This window comes from Felis catus, chromosome A2, assembly GCF_018350175.1.
Source record: "Felis catus isolate Fca126 chromosome A2, F.catus_Fca126_mat1.0, whole genome shotgun sequence".
Taxonomy (NCBI): Eukaryota; Metazoa; Chordata; class Mammalia; order Carnivora; family Felidae; genus Felis; species Felis catus.
The window spans coordinates 35,119,936-35,146,119 of record NC_058369.1 but is presented as its reverse complement, the minus strand read 5'-3'; the positions used below and the strand labels follow the sequence as shown (position 1 = coordinate 35,146,119).

General features: G+C 40.3%; 1 protein-coding gene across 1 annotated transcript in view; it reads right to left on the bottom strand.

The window, feature by feature from the left end:
• The window catches only part of TAFA1 (TAFA chemokine like family member 1), a 666,172-nt gene extending 642,219 nt beyond the window's left edge, over positions 1–23,953 (bottom strand). The window contains exons 1-3 of the mRNA XM_045051847.1: positions 23,522–23,953; positions 21,056–21,148; positions 7,516–7,663 (exon numbers count right to left, since the gene is read on the bottom strand). Coding sequence (XP_044907782.1) covers positions 7,527–7,663; positions 21,056–21,148; positions 23,522–23,615 — 324 coding nt within the window. The 5' untranslated portion in view covers positions 23,616–23,953 and the 3' untranslated portion in view covers positions 7,516–7,526. Of the gene's footprint in view, positions 7,664–21,055; positions 21,149–23,521 lie in introns of the transcript that reaches the window.
• Between the last annotated feature and the right edge of the window lie 2,231 nt (positions 23,954–26,184).

Below are 26,184 nucleotides of genomic sequence, written 5' to 3'. Positions count from 1 at the left end.
AAATTCATTTGTTGTTGTTGTTTTTGTTTTTTTAAATTTTTTACTGCTTATTTATTTTTGAGAAAGAGACAGAGGGTGTGCAGGGGAGGAGTAGAGAGAGAGGGAGACACAGAATCTGAAGCAGGCTCCAGGCTCTGAGCTGTCAGCATAGGCCCAACATGGGACTCGAACCCATGAACCGTGAGACCATGGCCTCAGCCGAGGTCAGACGCTTAACCCACTGAACCACGCAGGCGCTCCTCATTGTTTCTTTCTTAAACCATTGTGTTAAGTGAGGGCCCCTAACCACTATCCCAACCAGGGAGCAGCTCCAGAATTTCCCAACTGCTCAGTGAGGCTAGTTTGACCTGCTGAAGACAAAGCCACCAGTACAAGTGGTGACCGCTCCACTGGACACATTTGCCCGTCTCTGCGTATGGCCAGAAACATCTGGCAGGGACAGAAACTCACAGCCACCTTGCTCACAGTTGCAGACTGTTCCTGAACCATCTGAATCTGGCTGGAGAGGAAGCACAAAGCAACGTCCTAGCCACTTATTTTAATTCAACAGGGAGATAAGGAAGTAATGACCTTGCTTCTAATGTGAGTTCCAAGAAAGGAGATGAATAAATTGCCTCTCCTCTATCCAGACCACTATTAATTTATACAAATACTGGTCAGTTAAATTAGATTACACTTGTAAAGTGCTTGGCTCCAGGGCCTGACACATAGTGAGGCTTACAGTAAATCTTAGTGGCAATTAATAATAAATCATATTCTGAACTAGTTAATGATATTTTGCATGCATTTAAAATTTCAACAGAGAAAATGACCTCAGTGAAAGACACTAACACCAAGTGTTCCTTTATTTATTTATTTATTTATTTATTATTTATTTATTTATTTATTTTTTCAACGTTTATTTATTTTGGGGACAGAGAGAGACAGAGCATGAACGGGGGAGGGGCAGAGAGAGAGGGAGACACAGAATCGGAAACAGGCTCCAGGCTCTGAGCCATCAGCCCAGAGCCTGACGCGGGGCTCGAACTCACGGACCGCGAGATCGTGACCTGGCTGATGTCGGACGCTTAACCGACTGAGCCACCCAGGCGCCCCCCAAGTGTTCCTTTAAACACATCAGGTATCATGTCATATTTCACATGTCTGGAGAGGCTGGGTGTTCTGCTTTTGCACATGTATGAATATCATATATGATTGTGTTTGGGAAAGACAGAAAGAACACCCGCAACTATAGAGGTGAGGGGTTGAAAGCCATATGATTATCTAATTAAAGTGATATGTGACATACCTGTTACTTATTTCCTTTGTGGACAATGTAGAGCCAATGAACCAACAACATTTGAATCTTTGAACAACCATGGAGTAAGCAATGAGATACTACTTTGTCTCAATATCCTTTGTGTAAAAACCCTAAGTGAATTTCTGTTTTGAGATTCATTTCAGAAAAATCGTTGCCTTTGTAGATTAATATATCTGCTTTCTATTTTCAGAAATCGCTTGAGTCACTTGTTATCTTTCTTTTGTTGCTTTAACAGCTTTATTGTTATACCTAAGTTTATCACCCAGGTGGGTAGAATCTGCTCAACCAATATATGCAATGCTAAAAACATCGACTCCTTCTGCCTTCTCCAGATGGTTTGGAGATGTCTTACCCTACCCAGTGTTTGAAATTGCCTTAGTATATAAAGGTATAAAGAATGGCATAAAATAGCATTTATAAGAGAATAATGTGGCATAATGGTAAGTTGTGCTATTCATGTTTAGAAAACAGTTATTTGCCTCTTTAGTTTCTCCATATCCATTTGTCCAAAGACAAAGGCCTTTGCTCCTACGTTTTGCTGGGTTGGTATGCCCACCCCTCCCCCTTCTCTCTTCTGATACAAGCCAAGTCAAGTACCATATCCTTGGCAGATCTTTAACCTATAAACAGCTCATGTCAATTACTATACTTCTGTCCCTCCACCGAGAGAGAATTGCCTGGGAGAACATGTGTCTCTAGAGGGTCTCATCACAGCAAAGTGCTTTAGTGCCTAATATATGTGGTGGAAACACTGAAGAAAAGAAACTCTCTTCTCAGTAATCCTGGGGCTTTCTGGTGGCCATGTTGATACCCAAAGGAAAGAAGTTGCTGGAAATTTAATAGTGACCCTGTCTCATTGAGTCAACACTCTTGTGAGGGATACCAATGAGTCAATGAGTCATAATAACTGCTAACAGCAAATAAATACAGGGAGTTATGGGACCACTCAGCAAGAGCACTGACCCAATTTAGGGAAGATCTGTCAAAGAAGACAACATCATATGGATTTTCTGTCACCTGCTCCTCAGGGGTTAAATTAAAGATGTTACATTTTTATCCTCAAACTGAGTGCACAGTGAGTAATAACGTTGACACCTAGCCATAGGTATTATCATTATAACTCTAAAACTGTAGCTTTTCCTTAAAATTCCCACCCAACAAGATGTCATACCCCATTCTATTTTAATAGCTAACTTTGCATTATTCATGATTATTGCCTCAAAAACATAGATTATCACAGCTGCTCAGCCATCATATATATAGTTTCCAACCCCACCACCCACTCCCAATCAGAATTTTGGCCATGGCCCCAGTTGGTACTGAGAGAGAACACATAAACGTTAAATACTATAACAATCTGTGGTAGAAGAGAAAAAAAATTAGCCACCAACAGGGCTGCAGAATTGTAACCAGGAAAACAAAAATATCTCATCCAAGTACCTATTTTTAAAAAATGATATATTCTGACACAGCAATTCTTTGATAGGTTTAGTAAACCCATCAAAAAGCTCATGGAATGAACTCAGTAAAACCTTCCTTTTAGGACTCTCTTACTGAGAAAATAGGAGAGTTGGTCAGGATTTGCACAGTAGGTTAATTATCCGAAGCCAATGATGGACAACATAAATTTCATGTATGTATAATTTGCTGGGTGGATAACCTATTAATTTCTCTCTATATATGTATATATATTTTAATCGCATATAAATTGTAAGAGCTGAACATTTTCAACCCTTAGTTAAAATTTGAAAACAAAGGACCCATAATATTAGATTGTTCAGCATCTGCTTTTGGGAGTTTTTCACAACCCATGTGTCCTTTGGTTGTTAAGTACCAAAGACTTTGTGAGGAATTGCACCACAAGAGATCCAGGACGGAAGCTGTCAAGACGTCCTTCAAAACACCCTTATAAAGCCTGACTTCAGGATGAAAAACTTACAAAAACCAACAACAACAAAACCCCCCCAAAAACCTAAAATGGAATTAAAAATGATGAAGCTTTCCTTGGCTAAGATATTTCAAATGCGGAGGCCTATGTGAGACATGAATCCACGAGACTAGGGCTGATGAAATGTGGTAGACAGGCTCAAGACAGTCGTTAGTGATTCTTGCCTTCTACATTTATATCCTTGTGTAGTGCCTTCCTACGATGATAGGACTGGCCTTTTCAGTCAATAGGATAATGCAATATAAAGGAGGGTGACTTCTGAGGTCAATAAAGATGTTGTCTGGCTTCTGTCTTGCTTTCTTTTGAATAGGGTAGTCCACAGAAAGCTAATCACCATTCTGTGAAAACACTGAGAGAGACCTCTGCAGAAGACTAAGTGGGAAGGAACTGGGGCTTCTCACTAATAGCTAACACCAACGGGCCAGCCATGTGAGGAAACCACAGTGGAAGCAAGTCCTCCAGACTCAGTCAAGCCTACCAACGCGGATATGTTGATTATGACCTCATGAGATGCGCTGAATCAGAACTACTCAGCCAGGCCACTCAGGGGATTCCAGATAGACAGAAGCCATGAAATAATAAATAATTATTGTTGTTTCAAGCCACAATGGCTTGAGGTAATTTGTTAGGCTATGATATATAACTAATTCACCAGGCAGTTAACCTACTCATGTCTTTTTCTCTAGACTTTACAGCTATTATTTATTTAATAATAGGGTGAATGTGTTTCTGAATATCCATCAATACTGATTACAGTTAAGAAATGAGGTCCATAATATTTTTCCAGTCATCTACACATGCCAATCTTGAGCTGTAACAGATTCCTAAGACTGAAGGCATCTGTAACTCCACTCAGTACCTATCCAGTACACAATTGGCATAGTGGACAAATTGCCCATCTACTCTATTTCCATGCAATTGTTTGTAAAACGATGCTCACACTTATCCATGTATGCAGTATGTTTCTCTGCACCTTGACCTTCATAGAATTATTAATCAGAAAAATTGATACAGATCATAAATATCTTCAACTTCAGCCCCCTCTTCAACATGCCAGCTGTAAGTTCTTCAGGCTAAGTCATAACACTTTCAGGGACAGGAATTCATTATTTATCGCCATCTATTGAAAAACTCAAATAAATTTATTCAAACAAAATCTCTCTCTCTCCCTCTGAATTCCAAATACTAGCCTTAGACACTGAGAAAGTCATATGCCACTCCGATCAGTCTTTCAGATATCTGCAGAAAATAGTATCTTCTGTCTGAGATCTCACTTACATAGGATGAACGTATCCAGCTCCTACTATTTCCCTTAAGACATGATTGATCCCCTGATATCCACAACGCTTTCCTCTGAACTTGCCCCAGTTTCTCTTACAATCAGAGCCCATGATCCAGCAGCCTACAGGCCTGTAGATGCTGTTTTGTTCTGTTTTGTTTTGTTTTCAGACATCTGTTTCTGGATGCTTTTGGACGTAGCTTGCCATCTTCAGTTACCACAAATCCCACAACATCTTGCTGTCTTATAGCTCAGTTCCCGTCACCCATTCTTACCTATCTGACTGATGTCTCCCAGAACACAATACTCCTGACTTAGGAGTTAAAACTGCGGCAGCTCCCGTTCCATATGCCACAGGTGGAGATAATTCAGAAAGCTGCTCCTGGTTATTACCGGGAAGAAATCGGTGTCATCACCTTCTCGCCTCATTCTTAACCATATCAAGTTAATCAATACCTACTAAGCATCTCCTGAAGGTCTCAGACCAGGAGTTGTTAATAACACAGAAGACAGGGGTGCCTGGGTGGCTCAGTCAGTTGAGTGTCTGACTCTTTTTTTTTTTTTTTTAATTTTTTTTTCAACGTTTTTATTTATTTTTGGGACAGAGAGAGACAGAGCATGAACGGGGGAGGGGCAGAGAGAGAGGGAGACACAGAATCGGAAACAGGCTCCAGGCTCTGAGCCATCAGCCCAGAGCCTGATGCGGGGCTCGAACTCCCGGACCGCGAGATCGTGACCTGGCTGAAGTCGGACGCTCAACCGACTGCGCCACCCAGGCGCCCCGAGTGTCTGACTCTTGATTTCAGCTCAGGTCATGGTCTCATGGTTTATGAGATCCAGCTTTGTGTGGGGCTCTGCACTGAGAGCACAGAGCCTGCTTGTGCTTGTGATTCTCCCTCTCCCTCTCTCTCTCTCTCTCTGCCCTGCCCCCATTCACGCCCTCTCTCTCTCTTCCTCTCAAAATAAAATAAACATTTAAAAAATAATAATACAGAAGATAGAACACTAGTTAGTTCACTCCTCAAGGCCAGGACCTGTACCTCTTATCCACCCCCTAGTCCCCTCCCTGCATGAACCTAGCACGTAAGGATTACTCAGCACACGTGATTAAAGGGAAGAAAGCAGAAACATAGGTGAGGACAACAACGCCCACATCTCAATTGGCAAAAGACAAGCAAGAACTACGTGGGAAATCTAAACGGGAGAAAGATGTCTACCCTTCGTATATCCAAATGGAGGGACCATAGAATGGGGATAAATTCCTTATTGGGCAATTGTTAGTCCGTTTGGTCTACCCCATAAGCCTCAATGGAACATGACCATTTTGGGGGTGTTTAATCAGTACCTGGCAATAGCTAACTCTGATTTTACTTCCCTGTACTGGCAACCTTAAGGACTAGAAGATATTTTTTGCTGTTTACTGCATGATTTACTGATGGTATAAATTTCAGAGAGTTAGATCTAAGGTCTTTTTACCTTTCTACTAAAGAAAAAGTTATAGTGGGTCAGAAAACATAGGCAGTGAGTTGTTCTCAGTAAGAAATATTAAAGGGAAATAAATAATACATGGCACCCCTCAAGAGGTCTATCTTTATTGTTTGTTCCATGGTACACACATCCTTGCAAGCCTCAAGTAGAATAATTACTTCTCTAAATAGCAGCCGAAGGGGGGGGACAAAAACCAGCACACAATAGCACTCGACTTTTAATTCCACTGGCAGCTAGAACACCATTAAACTGTACTTCAAGTCTTTGAAGTGCTAAAAAGTTCACTCAGAAAATATAATATGGCCATGTATCCGACTTAATAGCTAACGTGGTCCCCTCTCTCTCCAGTTGAGAAGAACATTCAAACTACAGCAGAGTGATGTCGGAAACTTTCAAAACCCAAAGCATAGTAGCAAGTCTTTTGGACCAGTTAAAAAGAATGTGGAAATCATAACCTCTTCCCACTTCACTGTCTTTATCCAATCATATTAGACACTCTTGAGAGGCAGTAGAGATTACTGGTTAACAGTACAGGCTTTCTCTGCACTCAGAGAGACCTCAGCTTGCCACCTAGTCTGAAGCCTGCAAACCATTGTCTGGTTCAACCACCTCATTTCGGTGACATTCAGTTTTCTCCTCTAAAAATGGAAGTGATCGTAGTACTTACCTCATAAAGTTCTTTTTTTTTTTTTAAGTTTATTCATTTTTGAGAGACAGAGAGAACAGAGCACGAATGGGGGAGGGGCAGGGAGAAAGGGAGACACAGAAGCAGGTTCCAGGTTCCGAGCTGTCAGCACAGAGCCCGACACAAGGCTCAAAACGACAAATCATGAGGTCATGATCTGAGTCAAAGTTGCATGCTTAACTGACTGAGCCACCCAGGTGCTCACCTCATAAAATTCTTAAAAGAGTAAAAGCAGTGATATATGGTAATCATTATCACTCTGAGTTCTCTATTTACTGAGCGCTTACTATGTGCCAGGCTCAAAGCTAAGGGGGTACATTACCCACACTGATCCTGACAGTGGTGTTTCCCTTTCCCTACAACTTTATAGAGAATACTCAAGAGGAAGCAAATTTGGGGGAGAATAATACTCAATTGCATTTGGGACAGGCTGAGTTTGAAATATCAGCAGGCCATTGGAGGAGAAAACATGGCCTCCACATCTCTGAACCACATCCCCAGGTGCTCTTCGGATAAAACCACGCCGAATTTTAGACTATTCCCACTTGCCAATAACAGCCGTAGGAATGAGTTCACGTTCTAAATATAACCTAACAATACTGTATGTAGTGGCTCAAGGCGTTTACCTAGGGTTGTATCACCTATTTAGGCAGCTACATTATATAAGCTGTCCTTGTCACCTACGTCCTCTATTTTTTTTCTGCCCTCCTGAGGAGACTTTAATCCAAATCATCCTGTTATCATTCTTGGATTTTTGATACCTCTGAACATGAATCGTCATCAGAATTAATCTTAAAGGAATTCTTTACCTTTGTAGCTTGTCACGTTAGATGCTCATTATCACTTTGGCATTCTTCACATTAGCTCTCTCTCCTAACTTCAGGACGACCACTATATCATAAGGAGACTTTTCTGACGGACTTGAAGCAAAACAAAACCAAATAAGACAAAACCCTCTTCGCTCTGTGGAAAGAATATGGAGACACATTTCTAATGCCAGCTGGAGTCCAGCGCTTTGAACCTGACCTGTCCATACTCTTTCTAACATCCAGAGTATAGCAACTGACATACTGTCTACATCCAGCTCCAATATGAAACATTTGCACCTCCATCCCGCCGGTGCCTTAGTTCTCAGGCCATGAAAGAAAATGTACAGCACAAGAAATGTTAGCAACTTAGAAGCGACAATTTATACTGGCTAGGAAAGGCACGTAGTTCTACACCAAGCTATCAGGCACTCCCTTATTTTGAAAATCAAACTTTCTGTACAAAGTGATGCTCAGTTTCTGCAGCCGGAAATTCTTAACTAAAAGCAGATTTCACTATCAAGTTGGTAAGTCATTCCTGTGCAAGTTGAACCTTGTACAATTGACTATTTTACTTTGGATGTGGCTGTATTCTCTTATGATATTAAATACACATCCCTTTGTTTCCTATATCCTGCCACAAGAAATGAAGCAGAAAGATACATCAAGAGTGATGAGGAGAAACTTCCTATTCATCAAAAATTTTCATGGGAAATGTGAAAAGCCAATAGCGTTCATATGGAAAGAATTATTTCCATTTTCTACAGGATCACAAGGTAGTATGTTCGTAGCTATATACAAGGACTAAAATTATTTAAAATAGTTAACCACATAGCCCACTAGATATTGAGAAATAAAGCTATGAAAGGGTTATAAACAGGTATTGGATGCAAAGTTTAATCAGTGAAGTTACATACAGAACATACCAAAGTCCTTTTTAAACTTAGAGTGAAAACAAATGCCTAGGGGCTTGGCTATAAACTAAGAATTTCAGAGAACAATATTTACCATGAGGGACTATTATGTGTTGGTTATATATATTTTAGAGATTTACATGGACTTCTAAACGTTTTTTTGGCTCATTCCCTAACAACACGTGGAAAAGAGAATCTGACAAATCCCGATTTATTTTTTAAAATATTTTTTTTCCACAACCGATCGTTTGTAAAATTTTTCTAGGATCGTTTTCCTAAAAATTACATGGGCCACATCCTTCCACTTCCTGTAAGCTTAGTGGATAATAGCAGGGTTTGATTCTCAGTCCCATCTAGGTTAGATTCTATAGCTTCTTAACTCTGTAATCTTTCATTCATTACTTAAGTTCTCTGAGCCTCAGTTTCCTAATCTGTAAAATGAAGATTGAAATGCTCTTAGAAGAACATTCACCATGTTTTAATAAGGAAAGTCAACTCCTTTTCCTTCCCTTTTCTTTTTTTTGATGAAATTGGAGGATTAATTCTAAGAATTTCTTTTCACCTTCTGGCATGGTTTCAAGTTTATGTTCTTGATTTTCAAGACAAGACATCTTTCTTGTGGTTGCTAACAATTTGTGTTATGAGTTTGACTCCTTCCTGTCAACTGTGAAAGAGTAAGAAGAGAAAACATTTGCAAAAAGAGTAAGAAGGCGGAGAAGGAGGAGGCAGCAAAGGGATCAAAGGAAAGTGGAAGAATTACTTTAAAAATTTTTTTAAAGTAGGCTAGAATCTGGGAGGCTAGAATCTGATCCTAGGAACAACTTCCTTAAAAGATTGAAGGTCACCTACCCAGAAGGATCCAGGTATGCAAACTCATGGAATGATCACTTGGAGTGGCACTGTTCACACAAACTAGTGGGTCACAGAGATGATCTGCCACCCTCATCACTAATTACCCAGCTATCACTGAAGGAAGAACTTGTAAGGTAATCTTCCCTTGAAAGCAAAACAAATAAAGCATCGCCTATAAACACCTAGCAGGAGTGATATGTATTTATGGTAAAACACTTGGTAGATTTCAATTCTTTGGGCCCAGCGAACCCCCATGAACGTACCTCTCAATTACGTAGGAATCTGTATGTTCCTCCAATGGTGATGAGACTTTGGACATTAATTAGGGTGATGATGGAGAAGTTACCTGTGCTAGCAGGGTAGGTAAGTTAAACTGAATAAACCCAAGATTCTCATGCTGGATCAACGATTACACATTACATATTATTTCCTGCCTCGCTGCATTCTTAGAAAGATTAAGTGAAATGACTTATGTGAAATTCTTGGTATTGTGAGGATTCAAAATGGTAGCTACTTTCATCATCAATATCACAGTAGCAGTGCCTCCTTGTGTTATCAGGACCTTAGACAGCTTCGGCCGAGATCAGAGAGGAGGGATAAATGGTGGAATAGAGTCGGGAACTTTATAAGAGGTAGCCTTGGTCATCAGAAGCTGCCAGAAAATACAGGAGAGAACACGAGGTCATTACAAGAAAAGCTGTTTCAGAATTTTACATTTTTTGACCTGGAAACAGCCTTGGGATTATCTACTTCCAATTATTCATATGCAATCACCTCTAGCTACAGATACACAAACACCGATGAGAAGTCAAGTTTCTACAGCTATGTTTTCAATAACTGATCACCGAAAATAAGGTGTATGAGAGATATTCCTGACTTTCACTAGCCCATGTCTGAAGATTTTGCTCTCAAGAGTCAATGCCATTGAACAGTTGTTTTTTTTTTTTTGAAATCAAAATATATTAATCAAGACTCGTCTGAATTGCAAATGAACCCCCATTGAAATTCAATGAAGTAGGAATTTCCTGGCTGACCTGAATGCAATGACTAGAAGACCTTCAAGCAAGAAAGAATTGAGCTGCTCAACAACATCATCAGGATTTAGTTTTTCTCTGTGATCTTCAATTCCTCTGGGTCCTCTTCTCTTGGGCAGTTTCTCTCTTTTGAATAAGAGTCAATGCAGGAGACCTAGTTGAAGAATGACTTTCTCTTCACAACAATCAGATCCAAAATTCCAAGACTGGGTGTCTTTGCCTATCCTGGGTCTTGTGCTACATCTCTGAGTCTATGTTGATTGCCCTGGCCTGGGTCACATGGCCACTCCTGGAGATAAAAAAGTAGTCCATCCTCACACAAATCAAATGTATGAGACTAGGAGGTTATTCCCCAGAATAAATTGGGATATTGTTAGGAGAGAAAAAAAAAATGCATGTAAGGCAAACAAAAACAACAGATGCCTACTAAAGCCACTTTTATGAGAATACAGAGTGTCAGGATAGACAAAATCCAAGTATAAATTCAAAGTTCTTCAGTACACATATTTATTGTTTTCAGAGAATAGGCAACTATCCAACTCTTAAAACACTTCTGCAGAATGCAAAAGGTCAGAGAGATACAGACTTTTGGCTCTCGTCTCTTTTCATAGACTTACAAATACTAAATCAAGCATTTACAGTTAAATTGTGGTTCCCTTACCATCTTAATGACCAGTTTTATGCAATCAGATTGGTCATTTAATCGATCCTATTAAGTTTGAAAGACAACCCCAAACATCAAATTGACCTCTCAGTCTAGGATTTTCTTAAGTCCTAGACAATGTCTCCTTCATTCTCATTTACAGTTTTCACATCTATTTTTTTCTTCTACTTTCTTCTTTTCTACTTTTCCCATATAAACTCTGACTCCTCTTGCAATTCACACAGCAGACCAATGAATTCAACTTCCTATTTTCCTTTACTTTCTCGGAGTCTCCTAAAGAGATCTTGATTAAATTATACTCTGCTCCATTTATTTAACAAATATCTGTGTTCCAGGAAGGATTCTAGGTGCCTGGGTCACAGCCACAAACAAGTCAGACAAGATTGCTATTCTCATAGAATTCACATTGTAGTGATGAAAACAGGCAAACTTACCACCTACTTGTGATTCCTTGCCTGCTGTTATCCACCATGAAGCGTGGTTGTCATGAACCGTGGGTAGCTTTTCAAACACATTATTTGTTATAAACTTCCCAACTCATCGTGGAAAGTAGACCAACTTCCACTAACCTCATTTTACAGATATTATTCAACAGAGAGGTAAAGTGAGATCATTAATTTAATCATTCTAGGATCTCCTAAACCTCTACCTTAAACAATGCCAGATACTATTTTGGGCTTTGGAACAATAACGTTGACTTCGGCATTATCCGCATGCGTCTAGTGAGGGACACTGATAACTATAATTGCAACTAAAAAACAAAACAAAACCAAACAACAACCACAAAAAACCTATGAAATCAAGTAGCAAGTTAGTGGCAGACCTAAAATAGTGGACAGCATTTCAGACGTGAGTCTGTTATTCTCACAAAAATGTGACTCTCCCTGCAAACGATCACTTGACCAAAACCCATATGAGGATGAAGCACCAGCACCTAAAGCTATTCTTACCGTAGCACCTGCTACACAGAGCAGGCCTAAAAAAGAATTCTATAATCCCCGATCATGACAACACCTCTACTTCACAAGAAAATCCACTGACTCCACCTCCAGTCACTTCTACTGTTCAATATCTACTGAAGGTCTTCATGAATGCAATGGGTAAGATCAGATGGATGGGCTAGGACAGGAGGTGACAACCCAGCTTGCCTCTCAGGGCAGCCTGGCTCCAGAAATAAAGCTCCTAAACATTCTGCTATTGTGCCTTTACAAAGAAGACCTTAATACAGGGAAAATACAATTTGCAAAAGAAAAAACAAAATTCACCCAAATGAAAAGCTTACGAATAACTTAAGATTGATATAGGGGCACCTGGCTGAGTTGGTTAAGCATCCAACTCTTGATCTCCACTCAGGTCAGGATTTCATGGTTCATGACATCGAGCCCCACGTCAGGCTCTGTGCTGACAGTGTGAAGTCTGCTTGGGATTCTCTCTGTCTCCCTCTCTCTCTCTGTCCCTCCTCTGCTCGTGCTCTCTCTCTCTCTCTCTCTCTCAAAATAAATAAATAAATTTTTAAAAGATTAATATAAAGAAGCAACAGGATACGGATATTTTTTAATACATACAAAAATAGGAAACAGTATTCAGAAAAAATAAGAAATTCTACAAATGAGTTAGAAAAAAAAATGAGCCAATGATACAAACAGGCAAATTAGAAACCCAACAGCCACAAACACACGTACACACAGCTCAACTTCAAGTAGCAACCTAAGTATTCCGAATGAAAGTAATGACAGCATAGTATTTCATACACTCAAATAGGGTGAAAAATGTCTGACTTCATAAAGTGCTGATAACAGTGTATGCTTCCGGAATGAACTGAGTTGCTGCAACAACTTTTGAGAACAATTTGGCAACAGATCAGTAATTTCTAAAAAGGACATAATCTACAACCCAACGGTTCCGTTCCTAAGTGTATACCTTACAAAAATTCTTGCACTTGTATCCCAGAAAACTGTTTGAGAATGTTTACACCAGCAATCATGAAATTGTATTATAAAAACCTACACATCTTCCAATAGTAGAATGGATAATTAAGGGGGAGTGCAGTTGAATTTAAAAGGAAATAGCTGTACCTATAACATGCAGCACAGATATTAAAAACATAATGCCACGTGAAAAAAGTGTACATACAGCACATTATACTTTCTGAATCTTTTGTGGACCCAAACAGTACTATATACATTATTTAGAAATAGAATAGAGAAAATAGAAAAAAAAAATTCTAGAAATAGAAAACAATGACTCCAAGTATGCCTCCCTAAGTTAGGAGTCAGTGGGAGCTGAAAAGGGAATATGGAGGGGTAAAAGGAATGTCAACATTGCCTGTTCTGTTTTGTTTCTTTTACATTAAAAAAATGTGAAATAAGACTGACAAAAGGAAGTCTTTATCGATATCAATATCCCAGTGTTTTTATATAGTTTTCTATGCTTTAAATTTTCAGTATTTCTCCAAATTAAAAAAAAAAAAAAACCTCTCTGTATTTGCTACTTTATGGTTCCAGATGCCAAGATGAGCATAATGGTAAATTAATGGGGCTCTGGATTAGAACCACTTGGATTCCGATGTCAGCCTTGCTATGTATGTGGGTAAGCTACTTAACTGCTCTCTGCTACAGTGTCTCCATGTGTAAAAGGGGGAAAGCAAAATCATCTTGAGTGTGGGGATATTGAGGGAAACAAGTGAAATGGCACATGTAAAACACTTCTTAGCACCAAGATTGGCACCGGTAGTTACTTTCGTGATGACTAGTGGTAGGGAAAGCTGGCTGGGAGCGACTGTACTCCAGGAATCTACCGCTGAGCCAGAGTCCTTGCCTGCCTGCCATCTCGGGCTTCCAGCCCAGAAGAGAGGTCACATCTCATTCATGCATCTTCCATGGTGCCCTATCCCTACTTAACTGAAAAATTACAACTCAGACAATTAAAAGTGCAAGGCAAAAATAGGATCTCCAAACAAAGAAATCATTAACATATCTTAGCATTTTCTTTCCTTGATCTTTCTCATTCATTGCTTTATTTAATAAATATTCACAGAAAGCCTAGCACATACGAGTGCGACTTGAAATGGGGTCCACGGTTCAGCCAAAGGCTCACAGAAGCAGCATTTAACAAGATCCCAGCTGATACATATTCAATTTAAACTTGCCTAAATCAACTAATGTTTTTCTTTCTTTGTTTGTTTGTTTGGTGTGTGTGTGTGGAATGCTTGGGTTGAAATCTTTGTTCTAGTATTACCAACTATTGGACTTTTACCATGTGATACGGCTTGCCTGAGTCTGCTTTCTCATCTGCTGTTGGGAATGTAAGCCCCTATCTCACATTTGCTGTTAAGAACTACAAAATTAGTTCTGCCTAGAAGCACTTGGCATAGCCATGTGACATAACCCCCCGATGGTGTTAGTTTTGTTATTAAGTTAAAGTCTGAAAGAAATAACAATCAGCCAAATGAAAACATGGAAGGGAGGGGAAGGATCTCTATCATTAGGGGCTGAGGCAAAATGGTTCCAGGAGAAGCAAATGGTGAAAAATTAATTAGGGCAGGGTGGAGGAATGATTAAAAACAAAACAAAACAAAACAAAATAAAACCCTTTGCTCTACATTAATTCTGAAATCGATTTCTAGCTATAATACATCATTACTTCTGTTCTAGAACTTCATGCAACTAAACTTCTCTTCTTCATTCCATAAAGATGCACTTTTGATGGGAGTGATGGTTTGTTATGGTGTTTATCCTGTATTTCATGTTTTGTTTTTAAAGGCTTCAACTAGAAAAATCCATGCACGTGCACAGGGCAGGTTTTCTGCTCATGATGGAGCAATACCAGGCTCAAAAGAGAAGCACTGGACAGAGTCCTCCATCCCTTGCTAGGGGCTCCCTCCCCACCCCTGCCGCTCATGATGTTCTGTTTATGATGTTCTGGTTCCCAGGAGGATTTAAGGCATGTGCCCTCTCACTCTCACCAGATCATCTTCCACGCTTACCCTGCTGCATCCCCTACTATGCAAAGTGGAAAGAAGGAGATTTTTAAAATAACATTTCTAATGTTATCATACCATTTAAAACCCTCAATAGTTGCCCAGCTTTTCAAATGTGGGTGCCTATAAAGACGGAACATTCATGAGCTTAGCTTGCCAGGCAGGAACTGCACAGAGTTCCCTTTCATCCTCCCTGTAGTCATCACCTGGCTTCAGTCCCTCCCACACACCATGACCGCTCTGGCCCATGCAACTTTCCACATGGTCAGCTTTCTGAGAGGACTGCTCACCCGGCACCTGCAGCAGCCCAACTCAGCCCCACAGAGTCCGCTCCAAACACAGGGTCTCCAGTGAAGCTGCCATAACACATGCCTGGCCAACTTTAGCCAGATTTTTAAGCTGGATACTCTCAGAGTACCATCTTGCTTTCCTTCAGAACACTACCCTAGTTGTGGGGCTTCCATATTCTACTGTCCGGTGTGTTTTCAGGGTTTTTTCTTGTAGCTTGTGAGAGTCTCCCTCACTTTTTCCTACATTCAAATGCTTCTTCATATAGTTCATCCAGCGTTTGGAGTATGTTACAACTGGAGGATTTGTTGTTATCCTGGGACTTAATATCACAAGAAATGTAATTACTCTACACCAGAATGTAATGTGTACTTATTCCATTATTTAAGAAAACTTGTCCATTTCACCCTAGTGCATGGCAACGTCTGTGTTTGACTCATCACTGTCATCAGTTTTGTTGCGAGCGCCCAGCACAGAGTAGGTACTCAGAAAACATTTGTTGAATGAATGAACAGATCAGAGCTTGAGGGTAGGGGGATATATCTTGGAGCGTCTTGCTGAATAACAGGCTGATAAAATCCAACCAAAGGCGATATGACAAATTCCAAGATGTCCCACATTCTTCCAGGCACTTCAGATGAAAGCCTCAGAGTCTTTGATCACCAGAAAATGTGGCTCTCCTACTAGTCTAATGTCGTTAATCTTTAATGCATTTTCACTCCATCCATCCTACACTTAAGTTTCCATATTCTTCATTAATTCTGACATCAGCAGGCTGAATTCCTCTGAGGCCCAAGGCACTAGAGCTCTCCCTTCAAATACCAAAGGCACATTTTTTTAAAAGACAGGCATAATTTTTGCCCACAAGATTTTGTGTAACAATATTACCAATTAGCCTCTTGTGCCGTCCAAATAAATTGCCTACTAGTCATCACTTTAAGGGATTAATTGACCATGCAAATACTGAGAGGCATAAAATTCTGCTGCCAAACAGAGACCTAGTTAAGGCCTCTGTAAGTATTTGTCCTTGGGAGCAAACTCCCTTATATTTTAATCATATTGTATTATTTGAATAAAACTTACAAAGTTCACTTAAGGTTTTTTTTTTTTTCCTTAGGATCATCCTCAATTCATTTGTTCTTTACCAGACTAAAATTGGCCAGACTTTCTTCAGACATTGTACACAAAGCGGGCAGGATGCTAGAAGGTAATGTTAGAATTCCAGCTGGTTTTCCATACCTCTCATTGTACCTCAGAGAGATCAACCATGGCAGAGTTCCACCTGACTTATCTGAGCTATGGATAGAGTCAGAATATTGGTAATGGGAGGTTTCTTTTTATAAATTTTTTTTTCCAACGTTTATTTATTTTTGGGACAGAGAGAGACAGAGCATGAACGGGGGAAGGGCAGAGAGAGAGGGAGACACAGAATCGGAAACAGGCTCCAGGCTCTGAGCCATCAGCCCAGAGCCCGACGCGGGGCTTGAACTCATGGACCGCGAGATCATGACCTGGCTGAAGTCGGACGCTTAACCGACTGCGCCACCCAGGCGCCCCAAGTAATGGGAGGTTTCTTAAAGGTCATCTAAGTTCAATGAGAGGTTGGGGAAATAGGTAAGTAAGAGCCTATTAGAAAGGGTCTCACCAGGGATCCTGAGAAACTTAACAGGAACCCATGGGAGAGGGGAAGGAAAAAGAAGAGAGCAAGGTTAGAGTGGGAGAGATCCAAAGCATAAGAGACTCTTAAAAACTGAGAATAAAGTAAGGGCTGATGGGGGGTGGGAGGGAGGGAAGGGTGGGTGATGGGTATTGAAGAGGGCATCTTTTGGGATGAGCACTGGGTGTTGTATGGAAACCAATTTGACAATAAATTTCATATATTTAAAAAAAAAAAAAGAAAGGTCTCACCAGGAAATAAATGGCACAGTCCAAATAGAATAATGGGGATAGTTTTACTAAAGAAAATGTTTACAAGGGTGTAAGAAAATGGTAAAAGTTGTGAGAGTGCCCTGATGTTAGGGCCAACAGAGTTGTCACCGCCCCTTTGCTGGAAGGGGCCAAAAGAGAGAACAGTTACAAGAACTTGGAAAGAAAGAGACATACGAAGAGGCCCCCCTTCGAAGGAGCTATGATCATTGGTCAAAGAGAAAGCCAGTCCAAAATGATCCCTTAAGTAAGGAGACAAGGAAATAAAATAGACCAGCCTCCCTCTCCTTGCCTCCTCCCACATTCCACCGCAGCTTCCCATTGGCTCCTCTCAACAGGAAGCTAGATATCAAGGGAGTTCACCAAGGCAGTTCACAGAGCTTGGCCTCCTGAGACTAAAGCATGACTAAGAAAAAAAGTTGAGTGCACATCTAGAGGGTAAAACAGGAGATATCCAATATAGCAGATGCATCTAGGGAAGACTCTTAAAAACGTAGATTCCAGGGCCACAGCCCACACTTACTGAATCAGAGTCATAGCAAAATTCAAAGGCACATGAATTTTGGGAAAACTGCATAGGCAATGATGATGCATACTTATGGTTAAGAATAGCTGACATTTTTAGTTTAAAACCCTAATTTTAACCTTTATTTCACAGCTCTTGGTAGCCCAGGAAAATTAACAATTTTGGTGCTGCAAATTTGTCTTTGCACCACAAACATCAATTTTCATCAACTATCCAAGGGAATGGGGCTATTTAGGGACCCAAGCTTTCAACCTGGGTAGATATCCACCCTGTTCACATGGTTTTTGCTATGCCAGTGGTTAAACTATTTAATTACCTATTAGTTGGCAAATAGCCATTGCTCTAAGCTCCCAAGTATCCAACCTCTACGCGAGCTGTCCAGAACTTCTTCAATACAGCCACTAAAGGGTTAACACCCCAGGGTCCAGTCTGATTAGATGTTTTGAATACCACATCTCAGTTTTCAACTAACTTACTCTCCTTCTCCACCATACTTTACCTCTTAACCAGGAATGCTCACGTGTAAATCTGATGACTCTCTGGCAGATTTATTAATAAACCCAACAGCCAAAGACTATTTTTGATGAGACACAGAAACCTACTAGGCAGCTGGATGCTTTGTCCCTAAATTAACACCACTGTGCATTTTCCCTGTACCAGTTTTCAACACTGAACCCAATAACTGTTAACCTTAAATCGAAGAACTGGAAGAGCATAAACCCAAAAGAATGGCATTTGCAGTCAAAATCTTGCAATCAAATTCAGTTGTTACAACCAGGTGGTTGACCTTGGTCTGGATATTTAGAGTCTGGGTCTCAGTTTTCTTATCATTTCAGGATTTAAAAACACAACACGGGTGACCGGGTGGCTCAGTCGGTTAAGCGCCTGCCTCTTGATACTGGCTCAGGGCATGATCTCACGGTTCATGAGTTCCAAGTCCCACATCAGGCTCTGTGCTTGACAGCATAGAGCCTGCTTGGAATTTTCTGTCTCCCTCTCTCTCTTCCCTGCATTCTCTATCTCTTTCAAAATAATTTTTTTTTTAAATTCTAACTTTAAAAAGCAAACAAAAAGCTTACTCCCAATGTTGCTGGACAAAATACCCTAAGTGAAAACAGACCTCATGTTTTGATTGTTCAGTTAGTAAGACCAAAGAAAGCAAGGGGGACAAAAGGAGAGGAAAAGTTAAAATGAACAAAAAAATAATAAGGACAACACATTCCAGCGTGTTATCACATAAGTAACAAAACACCTACCACATATGAAGCTATTATGTTTCACTGAGAGGAGAGTAGTGACTTTGCACACATTTAGTGCTCACCTAAGTCCTAGCAGCTAGCGTTTTTAAAGGCAGAGCACTAAAGTAGACATGAAGCTCTGAAATAACATGTGTGAGAGCACACAACAGCAGAAACCATCTCCCAGGTAATTTCTTGGCCTCCCCAGTGATGTACCAACCTGCTAGTTAAGACAATAACATCATTAGCTTATGGTCCCATTCTTATAAACAAGACCTTTAAAATCACTTACCGACCAATCACTTACATCTGATTTCAGAAAAAAAAAGAAAATTACCAAGTATTGATTTTTAAGGGGAGACCCTTATGAAACTGCTGTATAAAGAAGGGTCCGTTTTCTTAGGACTTCTCCATGTATCTGGATTGGCTAAATTCTAGATTTCTAATATGCCAGAAAGAGTGAGTGAGTCATGTAAGTGCTTCAGGGATTTGTAAAAAAAAAAAAAAAAAAAAAAAAAAAAAAGTAACTAGCTATTGATTTCTCTTTCTGTAAGACTTTGTTTACATGTTTACTAACATGACCGGCATCAAAGTAACTCATGGCTCAGGAATTTTAGTTGTAACAAGAAAAAGAAAGCACTTTCTCGGGAGAATGAAGTCTTAATCACATAATTTGGGGCTCTTTTAACTCCATTCCATCCCCAAAATATGTAGATTTGATCTTCAACCCCCAACACATCTGGGGAAATAGCCTCAGGGGATCTAATACGGTCCTATTCCATAAAGACCACTATGGGGACAAGAAAGAAGTACATACACTTCACGGACTGTCAAGTACAGAATCAGGGGAATGTTCTTTTTTTTTTTTAAGTCAGTGCTTTTCTGTTTATGAAAAGACATTGACTTTGTTTCCTGTTCCAAGGGTTGTAGAAAATGCATCGCTATAACTCATTTTCCCCTAATCCAGGGCTCTAGATCTTCAAGAGCTTTTGCCTCCTGATCTCAGGAAATCCTTACTACAGCCACACGAGGAGCATGCTACCACTGTCCCTGCTTCCCAGAGGACTTTAGGGATTTGTCTAAGGTGGTGGTTCTTAAGAATAGCTGCTTGTTAGAAAGGCAGAATCAGGAGCTCCGTGCTTCTCAAATCAGAAACTTGGAGGGTTTAACAAGTTCTTCAGGTGACTCTGATTCTTGGTCAAACGTTGCTTGATAAAACTTACCTGGGATATTATTCTTCAACCAGAGCTCCTAGCCGGTGAAACGGATGAGTCCCCGAAAACCCCTCCCACATAAATTTTGTCTCAGGGGGTCCCCGATGGAGTTAAGGACTGAACTGTGTCCTCCCCCAATTCCTCTGTTGAACCCTAACCTCAACTCACTCAGAATGTGACTGTATTTGGAAACGGGTGCTTTAACGAAATAATTAAGATAAAATGAGGCTGTTAAGGTGGGCCCTAGTCCAATTTGATTGGCATCCTTATAAGGACACTTACAGAGAGAGACCAAGGGCACACAGGACAGGGAAAAAAAAAAAAATCATGTCAAGAGGCAACAAGAGGGCGGCAGTCCACAAGCCAAGGAGAAAGGCTTCAGAAGAAACCAAACCCTGCTGTTAACCTTGATCTTGGATTTCCAGACGTGCCCTTGTTTAAACCACCCAGTCAGTACTGTGCTGTTAAGCCAAAGTGTCTGTATTTTCAATCAGCACCACAGGTGATTCTTCTACTCTGACAAGTTTCAGAGACTCTAACCCATCACCCTTGTTACTAGGATGTGATTTTCAAAATAGTAGCTTTCGCATCTCAACTTCTCAACCAGAATCTACATTTGAATAAAATTCTCAGGTGATTTATATGCATAATAAAGGTTGAGAGACACTGTCCTGGGGTACATTCTAAGGTTGCCATACTTAGCCAGTAAATGTTTGTGGTATTTGGGACCTGTTCATACATACATTCATATAAAGATATATTTATACTAAAAAGTCACTGCTTACCTAAAATTGAAATTTACCTGGGCATCTTATATTTTATCTGGCAATCCTATCACAACAGCTCATCCTGAAGTGCAGGGGAGAAAGTGGATAGGCTCACCAGAATGATGTCAAAACAGGACAAAGACTCACCTTTGGTTTCTAAAAGCTCCTTTATGGTTGCATGTTTCTTGTCCTCAGATTGAGTAGTATAACAACGCTCCAAAGGGCTGACATTTCCATTAGCTGAAAGAATAGCAAATCTCAATGATCTTGTCTAATCTTCAGGTCGTGAAATTTTTTACTGGAAACATCTGCAGCAACCCTCGCCCTTAAAGCCGACAACTTATTTTCCGGAAGGCAGCCCCGAGTTCAGAGCTCCTCATAACCCAAGCAGTCTCAGAAACATCACGTGATTATTTCTTATGGTGGTGTCGTATCTCTCAAAGTAAAAATGGCAGGTCATTAATTTTGTTATTTCTTAAAAATCACAGAATATTAGCGCTGGAAAAAAGTATTGTAAATCTCTGAATTTAACCTCGTGGTATAGTGTTAGTAGTCATAATCACTATTTACAGAGCAGTTACAAAACATCAGAGTAATTTACAAACATTCTTTCAAATTTCGAAAAGAGTAGGTATGATGATTTCATTTTTCATAGCAATAACTTGGCTAATGTTACTGCAAACTTACTATATGGTGGGCACTGTACTATAATGTACTATTCTATTCCGACTTACCTTAAGCCTCTAATGTAGATATTATGTACTCCATTTTACAGATAAGGCAAGTTATTTTCCCAAGGTTTGCAGAGCTGATAAGCAATTGAGCAGATACTCAAACACAGGAAAAAATCTCTAAAGCCTTCACTGCTAGTTACTGACATCACCTCACCTGATAGAGGTGGCAAGTCAAAATCAAAGAATTTAACCCACCTCCCTCTTGTCAGAGCTGAAATTTAAATAAAAACCTGTGATTTTGAAAACTATCCTTTGTGTGAGCAAAGTAGAGAACTTACGTGGCTAAAGGACCAGGCTATGGTCTCATAATGACCAGTGACTCAGTCAGTATCAGGACTCTACCCTGAAGAGCTTCAGTTCAAAAATGTTCCCACCCTCTGCACATGGCAGCTGGGTAGGCGAAAACAAAGGCATCCAGGTAGGTCACGTGATAAGCCACGGTTGCCATGATTGACCAACTGGACTTTCATAGTATTGCATGGCTATAGCAGGACTGGACCAAGAAAAAAAAAAATCAAGAAAGGACACATAGAAACATAGCATCTGTGTAAGGGCTCAAGGGCTAACATTTGCAGAGTATCGGAACATATTAGAGCATATTTATTCATTCGTTCAACAAGCCAGTATTGAGTGCTCTCTATTTGCCAAGCATTCATCCACTCTCTGGAGAGCCGACCTCAGTTTCAATAGAATAACAGAGTACCTCAGATATTCTTCTTTAATCATCGTGGGAAATATTCTTCGCACACCACCAAGTGGTAGCCACTTTTTTACTCCACGAATTTTTGAATTTACAAACCAATTAAGTTTTATAACAGCATATTCCACATGTATTAGCATATGAGGCTCTGCTTCCTAGTATCAGTGTGAACCTTGGGCACATTTTTTAACCTCTTTGGGCCTCAATTTCCTTATCTGTAAAGTATTGGTACAAACAATATCAAGCTAATAGGGTGGCTGTGAGGATTGATAGCCAATGGTTTTCAAGTAGCTAGAAGGATGTCTGGTTCACGATTGCTATAAAGTGTTACCTATCAGTGAAAGTAAACAGAGGCTCCAAGATCAGATGTCTTCAAAGATGGTGCCTGGACCACCTGAGTCAAAATCTCTTAGGGCAGTTGTTAAAAAAGGTGATTCCTGAGTCGCCTATCTACTGAATCAGAATCTCAGGAGAAACATTGCCATGTAGCAATGAGAAAGAATGAAATATGGCCTTTTGTAGCAACGTGGATGGAACTGGAGAGTGCTATCCTAAGTGAGATAAGTCATACAGAGAAAGACAGATACTGTATGTTTTCACTCTTATGTGTATCCTGAGAAACTTAACAGAAGACCACGGGGGAGGGGGGAAAAAAAAGTTAGGGAGGGAGCCAAACCATAAGAGACTCTTAAAAACTGAGAATAAACTGAAGGTTGATGGGGGGTGGGAGGTGGGGGAGGGTGGGTGATGGGTATTGAGGAGGACACCTGTTGGGATGAGCACTGGGTGTTATATGGAAGCCAATTTGACAATAAATTTCATATTAAAAAAAAAAGAATCTCAGGAGAATCTCTGGTTATTACGAGACCTCCTTGCCTTTCAGGTGATTCTTATGTACATAAATGTTTGAGAAGCCCTGTCTTGGAGAAGAGACCTGCTCATCTCTCAGTGGTAGTATCTTTGCCGACCAGCAGATGAAAGACAGGCGAGTCCTCCAGAAAGAACTCAGTCCCTGGCATATAGCAGAGTGCCATATAAAATGGAATTTTAAGTGGTTCTTTTCAAGCTAACAAGTCGTCCTAATAATAGAACCAGAATTTCAATGCATGTCTGTGACTCTTAAGACCTGCTTCAGCCACCCCACCAGGAGGAATAAAAATGTACCCGGGAGAAACTCACCTGCCTCTAAATGGAGTGGAATGAAATCTCTCAGAACATCTTCGTCACTCGTGTTGGACGTCAGGCCACCTTTTCCATTAAACCAGAGCGTCATTTCTGGCACTAATTTATGGTGGTCCCCTTTATCCTAAGGAAGTCTTGTGCTGAAGAGCAGACCCTTGGGTGTCTGTTAGAAGGGTGGGTGGGGCCTGCCAAAGCCAACGTTTCTAATTGAAAGCATCTGTCTAGCATGTAAGACCTCACTTTGGAGCCGTAGTTAAGAGCTGAAGGCTGTTAAGAGCTCACACCAGGAACACTGCCCGCAACCAGGATGGCCTTTTGGTCCAACCGTATCACTTCTGAGATTTTTCTTTAGATGGGGGTTTAATGGTCAGAAGGGGACAAGGTCAACCAGCCTGAGCTCTTCAACAAGTCAATGTTAAAGAGGGGAAATAGAGAAGGTAGGGACTACTTTAGATTAAAAGACACTTAAGAGATAAGTAACAGCCATAGGTGATTCAGCCTCTTGCTCGCGGTCTGATTTGAAAAAAAACACTATATAAGAATATGAAAGCATTTTGCACAATTGAGAAATTTCCAACTAAACTTAGTATTAGGTAATATTAGCAAATTATATTTAATTTTGTTATGTATGATAATTTGATGGTTATATAGGGAAATGTCCTCATGTTTATGAAAAACATATTATGTAGTGTTAGGCCAAAATGTCAGGATGAAAGTTTTATTTTTAAACGCTTAAGAAAAATATAGATCAAGTATATATGGCTAAACATAAACAGGCTAAATATAGATGCTAGTCATACAATGATATTCATTATACAATCCATTTTAAGGCTTTCTTATTTTGAAACTTTACATAACAAAAAGCAAATAAAAAAATCTTGAATTGGACAGTTTGAGCCCGACAAATCCACTTCTAGAAATTTGTCGATATTTGTGTGTTTATTAAACAAATGTGCCAAGCAGTAAGAAAATAATTAGGTAAGTATTTAAGTTGATTTTTGCAGTGTTATGTGTAATAGATAAAAACTAATTTTTTCTTTTGAAAAATTTTTTAAGTTTATTTATTTATTTTGAGAGAGAGAGAAAACATGAGTGGGGAAGAGGCAAAGAGAGAGGGAGAAAGAATCCCAAGCAGGCTCTGCATTGCGAGCACAGAGCCTGATCATGAGGCTTGATCTCACATACTGCAAGATTGTGACCTGAGCCAAAATCAAGAGTCAGACACTTAACTGACTGAGCCACCCAGGTGCCCCCCAAAAAATAATTTTTTGAAAAGCTAAATGTCCAACAATTAGATACTGCTGAACGGTGGGGCGCCTGGGTGGCTCAGTCGGCTAAGCATCCGACTTCGGCTCAGGTCATGATCTTACAGTTCGTGAGTTCAAGCCCTACGTCGGGCTCTTTGCTGACCGCTCAGAGCCTGGAACCTGCTTCAGATTCTGTGCCTCCCTCTCTCTCTGCCCCTCCCCCACTAGCACTCTGCCTCTCTCTTTCTCTCTCAAAAATAAACATTAAAAACTAAAAAAAAAAAGAAACTGCCAAATGGATTACAGTTCATGTATACAATGGGGAGGTGTACATCTCATAAAGACAATGAACGATATAGGTGCCTGTTTCCAGAGTCGTGAAGCCATATGTGCAAAATAAAATTGTTACATGAAAAAAGCAGATACAAAAGAGCATGCAGGCTGTTTTTGTGAGATATTTTGTAAAAAAAAAAAAAAATATATATATATATGTATATATATATATATATATATATATATATTTAATACTGATTTTACAAGCTGGTCTGAATTAAGAACTTACTAGTTTCTAGTGCCCGGGCCACATCATGATTATTTCATAATTATCAGCATTGTCCAGATTGGGAAGTTGAGGCACAGAGAATTCAGTCACTTGCCCAATATCTTCCAGCTAAAAGAAAATTGAAACCAACGTCTGTGGGATTTCTGGGCCCAAAGCCCTTGTGCTCTGCCCTGGGTCTCTATCCAGGCAGACAATCAGCCCCAAGGCCAGTCTTAACACTGGTTCTGACTGTGTGATGGGAGGATGAGTACTTGTATTCCTGATATGTTTCCCTATAGCTTTTATTTTTTTCTATAACACTAATACCTGGGGCTCCTTATATAAATTTAGGAACGAATCATTAAAAAAAAAAAAAAAAAAAAAGGAAAAATACGCAACTAGGAGCAGAATTCTCCTGATCTGGGCACAGACATCCACCATCGTCTGTGTGATGCTGTCTGTCTACTCTGCGGCCGCCCTGGGAGGCTGTTTCTAGACACCTGCTCTAATTTTCTCTGTGTACATGTGCCTGGCTGAAACCCAGTGTGTCTAATGTTGTCAAACCTCTTGCCGAACTTCCCTTATAATATCTTCCACTTTGTTGTAGGTCGTATTTGCCAAAGGTCATTTGGCATTTCTCTCGCGCCACATGCTTTTCTTCATATAGGACTTGTCTGTGATCTTGCTATTCCCCCATCAAAAGATGGTGTCTAGGGGCGTCTGGGTGGCTCAGTCAGTTGAGCGTCTGACTTCGGTTCAGGTCACGATCTCGCGGTTCACGAGTTCAAGTCCTACGTCGGGCTTCGTGCTGACAGCTCTGAGCCTGGAGCCTGCATCAGATTCTGTGTCTTCCTCTCTCTCTGCCCTCCCCC